Below are 14,182 nucleotides of genomic sequence, written 5' to 3' on the forward strand. Positions count from 1 at the left end.
AAACAGGTGTGACTAGCTCAGGTCAGTAATGAACCTAGTTCTTAATGAGAGTAAAGAGTCTGCTTTGTGAGTCAGTACTTGTGACACCTTTGGGTCTACGTCACATCAATAAGAAGCACAATACTTACTTTAAAACCACTTTGAAAGTGAAAGCGTTAGTTGCTCAGTCGTGTTCAACTCTTTGTGAGTTCATGGACTGTGGCCTGCCAGGCTCCTCTGTCCATGAAATTCTCCAGGCAAGAATACTGGAGTGGGTTGCCATTCCCTTCTCCAGGGGATCTTCCCAACTCAGGGACTGAACCCGGGGCTCATGCATTGCAGGCAGATTCTCTACCCTCTGAGCTACCAGGGAAGCCCACTTAAAAACCGCTTTAAGGCCAAGCAAAAGAACTGAATGTAATTTTTCTTTTATAGAAACAGATTTCAGTGTTTACACACACATACCAAAATTAACATTCACCTCAAGTTAGGGAAAGGACTTACATGGTTCATGGTAATAGCATTGTTTTTTGCCAAAACCATTGGGATGGAGTCCATAAGGCTGGAAAACTTGAATTTATCTGGGTGCTGACGGTAAACGTGGTCACTCAAAATCTGGGTAGCTCTCTTGTTCTTCTCATCCTCAAGAGAGCCACTAGGTAACCAGCCAATGCCTTTGAGCCATTGAAGGTCAGACTTGTACAAATTCTGAAATTTTAAGTGATAGCCCATTAAACAGAAGTATAATGATAGTCCCCTAAAGATATAAAACTTTGTTTTATATTACATTATAAAATACAACATTATACGTTTCAATGCTTGAATTCCCTGGCAAATTTTTAAATTTTGGTATTTCTTGGGAATCCATAAAATATTCACATTAGAAGCAGATTTTGAAAGACATTTTTAAACAGAAGAACACAGAGCATCGAAATTCTACTAGATTAAATAGAGTGTGGACCTTAGTCCAGGAAGTAGAATTCAGATGTGTAAAGTCAACTCCCTTCGTTTGGAGGGAACTTGGACACTTAGGAAAGCAGACATGGTTTCTTTGGGCCAAAAGAGAATCTTAGACTCACATCGCTCTGCAGGTCATAGGCCCTCCGAGCATGGATGACATCGCTCTGGTCGGGCAGGCACGTCCACTGGTGCAGGTAGTTCTTGTAGTCTATGTCACTGACCAAGGTCTGGCACTTCTTGGCCAGCACCACCCCCAGCATGTCCACTGGGCTGCTGAACTTGGTCTTCCACTTCTCAAAGTCCTTCTTGTACTCCCGGTCGCTCTGGATCTTGGCCACGTGCATGGACCACATCATCTTGGGGTCATCCTTAATGTTTCTGGCTCCAATGTGGTGGCCAAGCTGCTTGCGAAAACCTTCCTTGTACTTGTACTGAAGGAGGAAAAAAAAAACATGTCTTAGTCTTTTGAAGATTAACTTATGTTACTACCTTTGTGGTGAACTACAAAGCATATTAACTCCAAATATTTTCATAAGGCTAGAGAGCCACAGATTTAAGTGCTGTTTCTTTTTTTTTTTTTTGATAGGAAAGATTAACGGCTAAATCCAGCTACAGATTCCATACATAATAAATACATCCTTGAGTTTATCCTTGTCCCATGCTGCGTCTCTAGGATCATTTCACTATTTTTAATTTGTTACTTGGAAGACTCTGTTCAATTTAAAATTAAACTGAGACTTTTTTGAAGTGAAAATTGCAATCTAATCAGTACAAACAAGGGATAAAGTCTTACTTCACTGGCAATTTCCCGGGACGCTTTAGCTGCTTTGATTGGTATGGCATCAACGGGAAGATCGTAACCTTTTTTTCTCAACTCCTCATAACCCATTCGGTAGAATTTCTGTTAAGAGATGAAAATCACTTTGAAAAAAACTGTTTCCCGTTAACATCTGCAGCATAATGAATCCAATGTGCTAAATATTTTAAGAGTTCATGAGAATAGCTTTTGAGCTCTAGAATACTCATATGTACTGGAAATTGTGCCCACTGACTGATGACGATCTTGTTTTAAACTCTAAAGCTCTTCAATTACCTAGACCAACAAAGTTAAATGTCAGCTCTTCCCAAATATTTATGAGAATGAGACACAATAAATTGGTAGATGAAATATCATCAAGGTGCTATTTTCCAATTAACTTTGACTCTTTCAATAGAAGTTTTTGTTAGAAATGAGCAATGTCTTTGCCATCTAACACTAGAGTCTATTTCACCATATAGGGCTGTCCAAAAGTAAGATCCACATTTTTAGGCAAGAAACAAAGCCCTTCATATTTTTTTACCGTGTAAGATTTTCTTTTAGGAAAGTTTAAATATCAAATTTTAAAAGTTTAAGTGAAATAATTTCTTTTTCAGATTTGTTACATAATTAAATGAGAATATAATTTAATGCACCTCATTCAGAAACCAGATTGTTTAAAGTACCTATTGACCTTGGACTTGTTTTTATATTTCAGTCCTTTTTGGTATTACTTCAGTATCTTATTTAAGCTAAGGTCTTCATATTAGAATTTATTATTAAAATATTAATTTTTACATCTATAAGTTTCAGGAGGTTATACTATGACTATAAAAATCAAAATGAAATTACCCTGCATGAGTTTTTTTATGCTCATCTAAATTTTATTGAATTGCATGTGCATCAGGCACTATAGTGGCTAAGCACTGTAGATCCAATATGATTTGTCTCTGTCCCACACCAAGTTTCTGTCCACACAGGGAAGAGCTATACAGACCATTAAAATACGACGTGTGTAATAATGAACCACAAGGAACAGACAGCACATCCCTCCAACTCCATCCAACAGAGAAAATGCCAGTTATTGGGATGTTCAAGCTAAAAGTCATTAAATGAGGATGCTAAGTCATATGAAGTTTGTTAGTTAAAATGATTCAAGTATTCAAAATAGGCTCCAAATAAATTCACTGCCTCAGAAGCAATCAAAAGGAGCTATCTGAAAATAAGTGTTTCATTGGAAACTTACATCACTTGCGTTGATTAAGTTTGCTTTAGCCAGAATAATGTCAGGTGTATCTGGCATGATGTGAACTTGAGTCTTGTCCTTGTCCCAAGCTTCTCTGTAAAGTATCTAAAATGAGATAAAAGGGTTTTTCAGTGGTGCTCTTAGATTAGTGACATAGTTAATTTCAAATAGTGTTACTACTTCATCTAAATTAAGCATTATAGTAGCATAAGCAGAAAATAGGTATAGCATTTCATGACTTATTGAGACACAGTTGCCTTTCAAAACATAATTATGGATCGCCTTTTCAAAGTTGCAATGAACCCTGCTGGCAAGAAATCAGCCCAAGTAGTTAAAGCTTTCACCAGCTTTATCAAACAGAGCAGCAGTTCTCCACCTTTTGGGATTATAACAATCTCCCCCGGGATTTAATTAGGAGACAGCCTTTATCTTCTGGTTTCCCAGGGGCTCAGTGGTAAAGAATCCACCTGCCAATGCAGGAGATGCAGGTTCAATCCCTGAATCGGGAAGATCCTTTGGAGGAGGAAATGGCAACCCACTCCAGTATTCTTGCCTGGAGAATCCCGAGGACAGGGGAGCCTGGTGGGCTACAGTTTATGGGGTTGCAAAGGAGTCAGACACAGATGAGCATGCATGCCTCTTATCTTCTGGAAAAATGACATATTCGGGTATGTCTAGATATTAGGGACTCTTATTTCCTATGTGGTTTATCATACAGTTATACCTCATAATTATTTGAGGGGATTAGGATTCCCCCAAAGGATTTTATATGAGATTCATCAAAGTCTCTTGTATGTCCGAAGGTCATTCTCTTTCTTCAACAGAAAACAAAGGGACCCAAACAAAAATCTGATTGGTTTTTTAAAACTATGGGGTAAAAGTCTGATGAAAAAATAGTGTGCTTACATTGTCAGAGAGTCTTCCCACAAGCTACTGATCAATTACAAAGATTAAAATAGTAACTAGACAGTAGAGAAACCTCACGACACCATTTCACCCAAGAAAGCAAAGCTAAAATGATCAGTAATAGGATAGATTGATATCATGTGCCTCCTGCCATGCTGTGTAGAGGAGAATGCAACATATGCTATCCTGCCAAAAATACAGAACCTGAGTCTAATCATGAGGAAACAGTAGATAAACCCAAGTTTACAGAGGTTCTGTACAACAACTGGCCTGTGCTCTTCATGAATATCAAAGACTTTTAAGGCAAAGAAGTGAGGAATCAGTTCAGATTAAAATAGACTAAAGACGTGACAAACAAATTCAATGTGTGGTCCTGGGTTGGATCCTGGATCAAAAAATTTTTTTCACTTTCTATAGAGGATGCTTGTGGGAAAATTGAGTAAATTCTGTATACTAGTGTTATTTTAACACTACTTTCCTGATTTTGATCATTGCACTGTGGTTATGTAAGAGAATGTTCTTAATTTTCAGGAAATACACTGGAGTATTTAGGGATAGAGCAGTATCAGGAAATAACACACACACACACACACAACATACACATGTAGGAAAGAAAGAGAGGGGACGGGGGAAAGAGAAAAAAGGCAAATGTGACAAAACACTAATTGGTGAACATGGGTGAAGACTTACATATATATATGTATATACATGTAAATTATGTGTACTGAGTTCAACTTTTCTGCATGCTGAAACTATTTCAATATAAAAAACTTTAAAGTCTCATTGGTTCCTTGGTCTTGTCAATTTTCCCTTTGAGGCATGCAGTGTGGGGTGTGAGGGCCTGGCACCTTTCTCCTTCCTGACATGCTTACTATGGTCCTTGTAACCCAAAGACCTTCAGGACTACAACAAAGCAAGTCTTCTGAATTTCCTTATACCTTTATCCTGGACTAACCTTTATGATTCAGAAAGATCAGTTTCTCAGCCTCAGAACTATTGATGTTTACTGGAGGATTTGTTGTTGTGGGGGAGCTGTCCTGACTTCAATCCACTAGATTCCAGTAGCATGCTTCCCTCAAGTTATAACAAGTTATGAGTGTTGTCAAATGTCCCCTGTGGGTCAAAACTGTCCCTGGTTGAGAACCACTGAGTTGGACCATTTCAGTGCCATGTGTCCCTTTCACCTCATGGAAAACAGAAAATGCAAATAATGTTTGTGTACACTGAGATAGATGAACTGGCCTATACAAAAGGAGTGATAGCAGGCTCAAGGACCCCGGTGGCCCTTTCCTGAGGCCTAAGGAGATCAGTATCCTGTAACAGGGGCACACTGTAGTGGAGGTCTATCCTGAGACTTTGACATTGATAGGTTTCATAATGCAGGGTTTTTCTATTGGCCACCATATTAGTTCAGAACTTTATACACAGCCCTGTTTCATGGAGAAACAAGAAACTTTTCTAAAGGGGGAAATAATTTGTAGAAATTTGTTGCTTTATTAGTCACCTGATGGATTCAAATTGCTACGATAAAATTTTTAAAAAAATGGGAACATGAACATTCCTAATAAAACTGACAGGTCAGCAATTACTATAAATTTTGGATATCAAAACTGCAAGACGTCTATGAGGGGGTGATCGAGCAGAGAGGAGCCACAGGTTACCAACTGCTTTTGCTGTGTCGTTGTTTAGTTGCTAAGTTGTATCCAACTCTTTTGTGACCCCACGGACTGTAGCCCGCTAGGCTCCTCTGTCCATGAATTCCCCAGGCAAGAATACTGGAGTGGAATGCCATTTCCATCTCCAGGGGATCTTTCCAAACCAGAGATCAAACCTGCATCCCCTGCACTGGCAGACAATTCTTTATCACTGAGCCATCCTGGGAAATTATCAAAATGCTTACTATATGCTAATTAAGGGCTTACATATATTCTATAAAAACTAATATATATGTAAAATATATAAAATGTTATATATATTTAGGTCTTTCTAAGGTACAAAGAGTTTTATTATTATAAATCTATTTAAATGTCCTTAGCTCCAAAATCTTAGTGCCCATAATTCAATGCTCTGTAATTTTCAGGGTTATGCTTCTAACTGAGGAAGGTAGAATGATCTTTCCCTTCTTTGCATAGAATTGCTCTACACATCTTTCATTTATTTTATTCAGTAAATACTTACTGAGCACCTATTATTATGCCAGACACTGGAATCAGTGCTGGAAAAGGAAATAAGAAGGAAATGGAAGATATATAAATACAAATATAAATAAACATATATAATCTATTGTGATTCAGCTAGGTGAAGTGTATTATAATCACTTGAAAGAAAATATATCCTTAATGACATTTCCCCTGTGCCTGTGTAAGGTACTCAGAATATCTCCCTCTAATGCACACACCTGGGTCTTCAATGCACACAAGTTTCAGATAAAGAAATATGTTCGATAGTTTTCTTGTTATGCTTTGGATAAATAAGCAAGCAAGCTCTAGGTAACAAAAATTGATACTAACTCATTTTTACAAGATCCACTGTAGGGTAAGTGATAATTCAAATGAAATAACCAAATAAAAAAATGATGCTGTATGATGCAATGCTGTGTTATCCTATTAATTTATTTAGCAAATACTGTTGAGCACCTACTGGGTATCAGGCAGTCTAGTTTCTTTTATCTCTGAAGAGGTACTCACATCACTCCTATTTTTGGCATTTGTCTTTGCCAGAACTATGTCCATGGCGTCAGGAATGCTGGTGAATTTGTTTCTATCCGGAGGCTGGCGATATTTCTTCTCACTGATGATTTCTGAAGCCCGTTTGTTCTTTTCTGCCTCCAAAGAACCCAAGGGACTCCATCCTATGCCTTTCAGCCACTCAAGGTCAGACTTATACAAATTCTGTGAAAATACAAAGCATGCTATCAAAATTCCATCCTCATCCGGACCCTTGACTCAAACAATTATATGCATTACAAAAAAAGGCATGTTTTAGATATTCAATAATAATTTGTCTATGTAGTTTGTCTCTTAATGATTAAATGATCGCTCATATGGGATATGAAGTACTATACACATAAACTATGAGATTTAGTGGAAACTGACCTCACTCTGTAGATCATAAGCTTTTTTAGCGTGGATCACATCATTCTGATCAGGCAGGCATGTCCACCCATGCAGGTAGTTTTTGTAGTCCACATCACTGACCAAGGCCTGACATTTTTTGGCCAGCACCACTCCCAACATGTCCACTGGGCTGCTGAACTTGGTTTTCCACTTCTCAAAGTCCTTCTTGTATTCTCTTTCACTCTGCATTTTGGCTACATTCATGGACAACACAAGCTTTGGATCATCTTGCAGACTCCGGAATCCAATATGGTGGCCGATTTGCTTGCGGTAGCCTTGTTTGTATTTAAACTGAAATCAGAGGAAACAATTCTCTTATTAACATAAACACAAGTAAAACTCTGTTTTCTTTGTTTGCATGTTTCCAAAACTGAAATGAGAATTTCATTTAACTTAGTAACAAATGTGAAAACTGGTTGATTCATGCTCATATAGGGCAGAAACCAATACAATATTGTAAAGCAATTATCCTCCAATTAGAAATAAACAAATTTAAATTTAAAAATGAGGAAAGAAAAAAAAGAAATGTGAAAGCTTAAGTAGAGGCTTCTAAAAAGACATTATGTACCTGAGTATCAGGACAGGTTATGATGAAAAATTAAATTCAACTAGAGGCAGAACTATATGTTGGAATGTGCTGGACATTATGTATGCTGACTCTAGGGTAGCATTTGAAAATGCTTATAGGAATAATGGGAAAAGTATGGCTAAGTTGCAAAAAATAATTGGGAAGATTCAGGACTTGATGAGCAGGCCTAAGGTGTAGATTAATTTATTAAACTGCAGGGGTTTTTTTAGTGGTTTGCCATATAATTGTGTCATATAAACTTGTCTTGTTCAGATTCATTCATCTGTGCTCATAAAAACTGCCAAATATGTTAGAATAGAACAAAATTCCACAAGATCTCAACATACTGCCAAGATAGGTCAAAATGAAGGGCATAAATGTAAGAAATAGTGAAACCCAATATTTAGATTCAATTGGGGAAAACTGCATTATTGTTGGTGACAATGGCAAGAGTAATTGATGCCAGCTGCTGAACACACATTATACTTTACAAAAGTAGGTTCTACTCTCTCTTGATACCTAGCTTCATGGTTATGTCTTATTAAAAATGCTCAGGAATTTACTTGGACCATCAGTTCAATTTGTGCAATATGACAAAATAGCTTTTTAAAAAGTAGACTTCTGTAAGAGATTCTGTAGGAATACAAATAAAGGCAAATCAGAAGTTCATTTGCTTGGCCTAACCTGAAACAGGAACACAACACCAAGTTTTAAGGTACTCTATTTTGAGAGGGGTTTTGAAAATACAGAATACATCACAAGTGTAATGATTTAAGGATTTACAAAGCTAAAATCAAAGGAGAATAAATGAAAAATTTGAAATGTTTGAAGGGATATCAGGTGAAAAGGGAAATATGCTACTCTAATCTAAGGCTGACCAGTAATATGTTTAAGTTTGAAATAAAGAAATATGTAATGGCAATTAGAAATGAGCCAGCAAAGAAACAAACTGCCCTGAAAGACACAAAAATTCTTATATTTGTAAATATCCAGAGACCTATTGGAATGGAGAGTAGACCTATTAGAAAGGAGAGAATGATGTTGAGTGGGAGATTAGATTAAATAAACATTTGTTATCTTCTAACTGTAAATTCTGTGATTCTAACTTATTAAGTATTGATAAAAATAGCTCTAATCTCTTTACGTGGCATAGATACAAGAATCATTTGAAACTGAGAGGAGATATAATCTCTACAATGATGGGAAATTCATTTAAAGGTAATTCAATCTTAGAGGAAGATTTAAAAAAACTCTAACAGACTTACATGAAAATAAATGTTGTTTCTTAGGAAAGTATTGATGCAATGTCTTAATTTGTTAAACTACTTTTACCTCATAGGGAATTCTAACATTAAGTGAAAATGAGTTTACTTTCTGAGGACCATTCAAACATCACTACTGCTTTAGGTTCATCATCACATCAATTCATTTTAATGAGACATTGACCTGCAAGCCAGAGAGTGGATAATAACACATCATCTAATTAATTTCCCAACACTTCTGGATTGCCACAGATTAACTGAATTAGAGAGAAATTTCCCTTATATTCTTAGAATTTATTGTCAGATTGTTTTTAGACATGTTTTCTCTCCAAATCAAATCCTTGTTTTGCTTTGATTTAAAGATTTTGATTAAGATGCTGTGACAAAATTCTGGTAATTTATTCTCTATAGCTGAAATTCTCCAAATTTTTGGTGTTTAATTTTTGGGGTTAACAAAATGATATCTTTGAGTTTGCAGAATCTTTAAATTGAATATTTATAAAAATTTAATTGACCAATAGGAACTGTATCCAGTTTTTCACCAAATTTACTACCCTTTCCAATCATAATTAGGAATTGCCTTGGCGGTTCCCTGGCAAGCCAGTGGTTAGGACCTGGAGCTATCATTGCCATGGCCCGGGTTCAATCCCTGGTGGAAGAACCAAGAGTCCACAAGCTGCATGCAGTCAGGGAAAAAAAAAAAAAAAGTTGCCTTGAAGAGCAAATATCTTTGTTTTATGATCTTTCAACCAGATATTCAGGGGAAAGTTAAGTCCTCTGTATCTTAAATCTAAATTCCTGCCACTTCCTGTATTTTCTACACCCTGAGCCAATTTATTAGAATTATGTAAAAGCAAGGATGGCCTAAATAAAAAGAACTGACTGAGTTTTAAATATGTGCAAAGAAAAATCTATTGAGGTTGTTGAGGTTATGTATTGTCTGGCACTTTGAGTTTGTCTAAAATAGACAAATAGACAGGAAAATTATTTGCAGGCAAGTAGGAAAACAAAATTTTTGGTTCTTTTGCAATGTGTAGAAGCATCTCGACTTAGTGTAATGTGTCTTATAGGTTCTCTAGCTCAGTCTCTACTCAGGAAGCCCCTTTTTTGATATTCAGTCAGTGAAAAGAAGAGTGGATTGGGATAAGTGAAGAGGGTAGGAGAAGATGAAGGAGATTGCATTACATTTTGAAAGGTGAGGACTATCTGTAAAAATCATTACCAGCTCATTAAGGTACTAGATTCAGACATCAATATATCTTCACATAAGTCAAAAAATACTTACATCACTAACGATGTCTCTGGAAGCTTTGGCTGCCTGAACAGAAATTGCATCAACTGGGAGATCATAGCCTTTTTTCAAAGCTTCTTCCCATCCAAGTTTATAGAGTTTCTGAAAATTAAAGAAAATATTTACCATTATTCAGTGTATATTAAAAACACAAAGGATTATTGAACAGAAGTTTACCTAAAGAGCGGACATCAGATTCTAACATCATCTATCTTATCTCTAAAGATACGGATGAAAAAGAATATAAGCTGTTTAACAGAGCAATGACTTAGCATCAAGTGATCTGGCTTTGACTTTTTTTTTTTTTGCCTCTGAGACTCGCTCCCCACTATCTTGGTATTAATAGTAGAGTATAGCTTTTTTCATTCAGACACAGTGTGTTCATATCAGGTATATTAGGTAGATTTCCTCTATCATTAAGTACAGTCTAGGCCTACTAATTTGAATATAGGTATTAAAGTAATTGATTTAAAAAAGGTCAGGTAACAAAATTTTAATTACCTAAATGATAAAAGTAATAGAAAACAAAATGCCTTTTGTAAGGTGCAAAAAATAAGTTCATCTTTTTGACTCAAATTCATTGAATTGATGCATGTATGTTTAAACTGGACAATAATAAAAATAATTGAAGGCCATCCAGTGCTTACTGTGTGTCAGGCACTGTGATGAGAGCTGTGCATGGAATTCCTCATTTGGTCCTTATAGCAATTCAATGTCATAGGCACTTCAAAGGTATCAGTTTTAGGAATGAACAAACTAAGGCTTAAACCCAATATTACGCAACTCATAAATGGGAAAGTCAAAGCTCATACCAGGTCTGTTTGGTGCATTTTTGTTTCAATAACTTGAAAGTTTTCTATACTGTGCCAAACACAATTAGTACTGAGATAAACAAAAGAGGCACAGTACCTACCTCCATGGAATATATAATCACAGCCATTCACTTGCTTCTAACCATCATAAATTGTAACATCCCTCTATCAACCACTTTGAGTCATTCATTTCCATAGCTTCAGCATTTACATCAATTATATACCATGACATCATTTAATACGTTTAATTACATATTTTACCTGACTGTACATGGTTTGATTTTGTTTGGCTTGTAAAATATCTGGCGTATCTGGCATCACGTGGATCTTCGTTTTATCTTTGTTCCAATCAACAGTGTATAAGTACTAGAAAGTTTAAAAAAATACATTTAAAATTGGAATAACTTTTTAGGTCAAACAAGAAATTTTTAAAAATAACATAACATTTGAATGCACTCAATTTGAATTAGGTTAAATTAATTTAGTAACTAAAGGAATATATAATTCAGCAAAGACATCAAAAATAAAATCAGACTTAAAAAATAATTTAAAAGAAAGAATTATTTCTAACTCAATTAGAAGGGCAAGGGAAATAAAAATAAGAGGTAAGAAGCAGAAAAAAATGGTATAGGGGAGTGCTCTGGTACCGTTTGCCGCTGCATAGAAGTGATGAGTCCAAATTAAAAATTTCCCAAACAAGAACCAGAGGATGCTAGCCCCGTCTGGCTGCGAGTTGCAGGGAAAGTTGGCTCTTCAGTTTACCTTGTTCATGGTATGGGCATTCTGCTTAGCAAGCACCATGTCCATGGAGTCATTCAGCTTTGAAAACTGGAAGTTGCTAGGATGCTGGCGGTATTTCTGGTCACTGGCATATTCAGTTGCTCTCTTGGCCTTTTCCACTTCTAGGGAACCAGCTGGACTCCAGCCAAGCCCTTTGTACCATTCATTGTAGTCCTGCTTATATTCATTCTATAAACAGAGGAAGCACATTGACTTTCTCAATTCAGACACAAGAATGTGGCATAGGAGCCTGTAATCTCCCTTCTCATGCTAGGAATGCCATCATCACCCAGAAAGATCACTTACATCACTCTGTAAGCGATTCATGTTCTTGGACAGCTGGATGTTCATGGCATCAGGGAGGAGAATATACTTGTGAATCAGGTGCTTGTAGTTGGTATTGGTGATATTGGCTTGGGCATCCTTGGCGGCCGTGACACTGAGCATGTCAGCAGGGGTGTGGTAGCTGGTCTTGGTCTTCTCATAGTTTTTCTTGTACTCCCGGTCAGATTGCATTTTGGCCACTTGCATGGAATGAACTAATTTGGGATCGTCCTCAAGACTGCGGAAACCAACCATCTTCCCCCTCTCCTTTTCATAATTGTGTTTGTATTTATACTGTGAAGAAAATTTGAATATTTATTCAGAGCAATTCCCTGACCAGATATCATTCTAGTGTCAACGTTCTGTATTTCATAAAAAATGATACTTGTATAAAATTCTGCAGTTCAGAGAATACGTTTTTCACATTTATTTATGTAACCTGATACAACTATATATTATGAGGTAGACGCAAAGTTATTCTTACTGCCCCCATCTTATAGATGAGTAAACTGAGATCCAGAGGGATGAGTGACTTGCTAAGGTCCCTAAGGATTAGAACCTTGATCTTGTGATGATACACCACACTGATTTCCGCTCTTACGCTGTTGTTAAAAGGGACCTGTAGTAGGTAATAAGAGTACAGCAAACAAGAAAAGAAAAAAAGCAGACTGCTCCAAGCAGTTTAATGTTGCCCCAAGAAATCATCCAGCTGGTCTTACACTGATAATAGGCTTAGTTATGAGACACACAGTATACTTTCAGGGTAGCTTTATATTTGTGGAGTTCTTTTTCAGAGTCTCCATACTGGTGTAATGCGAAAGAAATTTTGCTATTTATCACCAACTTCCTTCTATAGTGGGGAGATCCTGATACATGGAAAGCTTCATATTCAGCCCGTCTCTTGTGGGTTCAGGTGTGCAAGTTAGGGGTTACGATCTGGGAGAGCCAAATGACTCCAGTACAATAGAGGGAGGAGTTCTGGGGATGATGCAGGAGTAAGGTAGGGATGGAGAGGAAGAAAAGATGAAGAGCAGAGAAGGGGGAGGAAAGAGAAAGTATGCCTGGGGGTGGCTAAGGAAAGAGTGCTCTGAATGCACTCCTCCCACTTCCCCCAAATCATTAATGTTCACTGTGAGTGGATTCCTTACTGAAACAAACAACTGAAAGAAGTGAATTTCATTGAGATGATGTGTTATGGCAATGGTAGGGAGGCACACCAGCTCTCTGGGGTTGGGGGAGGGAGCCCCAACTTATAATGTTTGCCAATTTCTCTAGTATAAACACTTCCATCACAGCTGTATCAAGCTGTCAATAGTTTAACAATGGGTTTGCAAAATTCCTAATTATTTAATAATCAGCTATCATGAGAACAAAAGATCAGCACCCCCAGCACAGCCCTTTCTGAGACATCCTGTTAGGAAGACAGTCTAAGAGGCAGTAGGCAAGGACAATACGAGTCTTCATTTAAGACTTAGTGAATGGCTTTGGATTTCTACAGGCCACGGTCTCGGTGAGGGAGACCAAAGTTAATTCACCCAGATCTCATGAGTCAGGGAGCTGACATCTAGGTGGTCATAATGTGACTGGCATTCCATTTTTTTGAAATTATCCAAGAAAACACGAGAGCAAGGTTAAGACATGTTCATAGAACATAATGGGGCTACTGTTAGCAGGCATGCTTTTTTTTTTTTCTCTCATGTTTTACTCATTCAGTGTTTTTAGAACTCAGCCCTTATTATTTTGGTAGGATAGAAACCCCCAGTCAGGTGACTGCTTTCCTTTAGACTTACATCACTTGCAATATCTCTCGAGGCCTTGGCAGCTTTGATAGGAATTGCATCAGTTCTGAGATCATAGCCTTTCTTTTTAGCCTCTTCCAAAGAAAGTTTGTAGAGTTTCTGGAAAGGGAAGCAAAGGAAACCGTTTTCTTCTAAATAGGAAAATCTTAATTTTTTTTCAAAGACTAAACTGGCACTGAAGTTAGAAATGTGAAAACTCAGTATATTCTTATTGATGCATTTTGTCAAATAAGAGTCAAGAGAAGAAAACAAAATAGCTGTGTTCTTACATCAAAATACTTTCACTGTTTTGCAATGGACATTTTTATGTATACAATTGTATGGATTCTACAATCCAAAAAGA

The 14,182-nt window shown here is 36.9% G+C and overlaps 1 protein-coding gene across 23 annotated transcripts in view; it reads right to left on the reverse strand.

Annotated features, from left to right (window-relative positions):
* NEB (nebulin) overlaps nucleotides 1-14,182 on the reverse strand; it is a 203,973-nt gene that overhangs the window by 123,801 nt on the left and 65,990 nt on the right. For 22 of the 23 annotated variants that reach the window (XM_018062893.1, XM_018062997.1, XM_018062990.1 and 19 more), the window contains exons 48-58: nucleotides 13,831-13,938; nucleotides 12,023-12,334; nucleotides 11,699-11,905; nucleotides 11,198-11,302; nucleotides 10,119-10,226; nucleotides 6,983-7,294; nucleotides 6,575-6,778; nucleotides 2,982-3,086; nucleotides 1,733-1,840; nucleotides 1,059-1,370; nucleotides 484-687 (exon numbers count right to left, since the gene is read on the reverse strand). In XM_018062893.1, coding sequence (XP_017918382.1) covers nucleotides 484-687; nucleotides 1,059-1,370; nucleotides 1,733-1,840; nucleotides 2,982-3,086; nucleotides 6,575-6,778; nucleotides 6,983-7,294; nucleotides 10,119-10,226; nucleotides 11,198-11,302; nucleotides 11,699-11,905; nucleotides 12,023-12,334; nucleotides 13,831-13,938 — 2,085 coding nt within the window. The remainder of the gene's footprint in view (nucleotides 1-483; nucleotides 688-1,058; nucleotides 1,371-1,732; nucleotides 1,841-2,981; nucleotides 3,087-6,574; nucleotides 6,779-6,982; nucleotides 7,295-10,118; nucleotides 10,227-11,197; nucleotides 11,303-11,698; nucleotides 11,906-12,022; nucleotides 12,335-13,830; nucleotides 13,939-14,182) is intronic. The other variant, XM_018063007.1, reaches the window with a different exon arrangement.

The sequence above is a fragment of the Capra hircus genome, chromosome 2, assembly GCF_001704415.2.
Source record: "Capra hircus breed San Clemente chromosome 2, ASM170441v1, whole genome shotgun sequence".
NCBI classification, from domain to species: Eukaryota; Metazoa; Chordata; class Mammalia; order Artiodactyla; family Bovidae; genus Capra; species Capra hircus.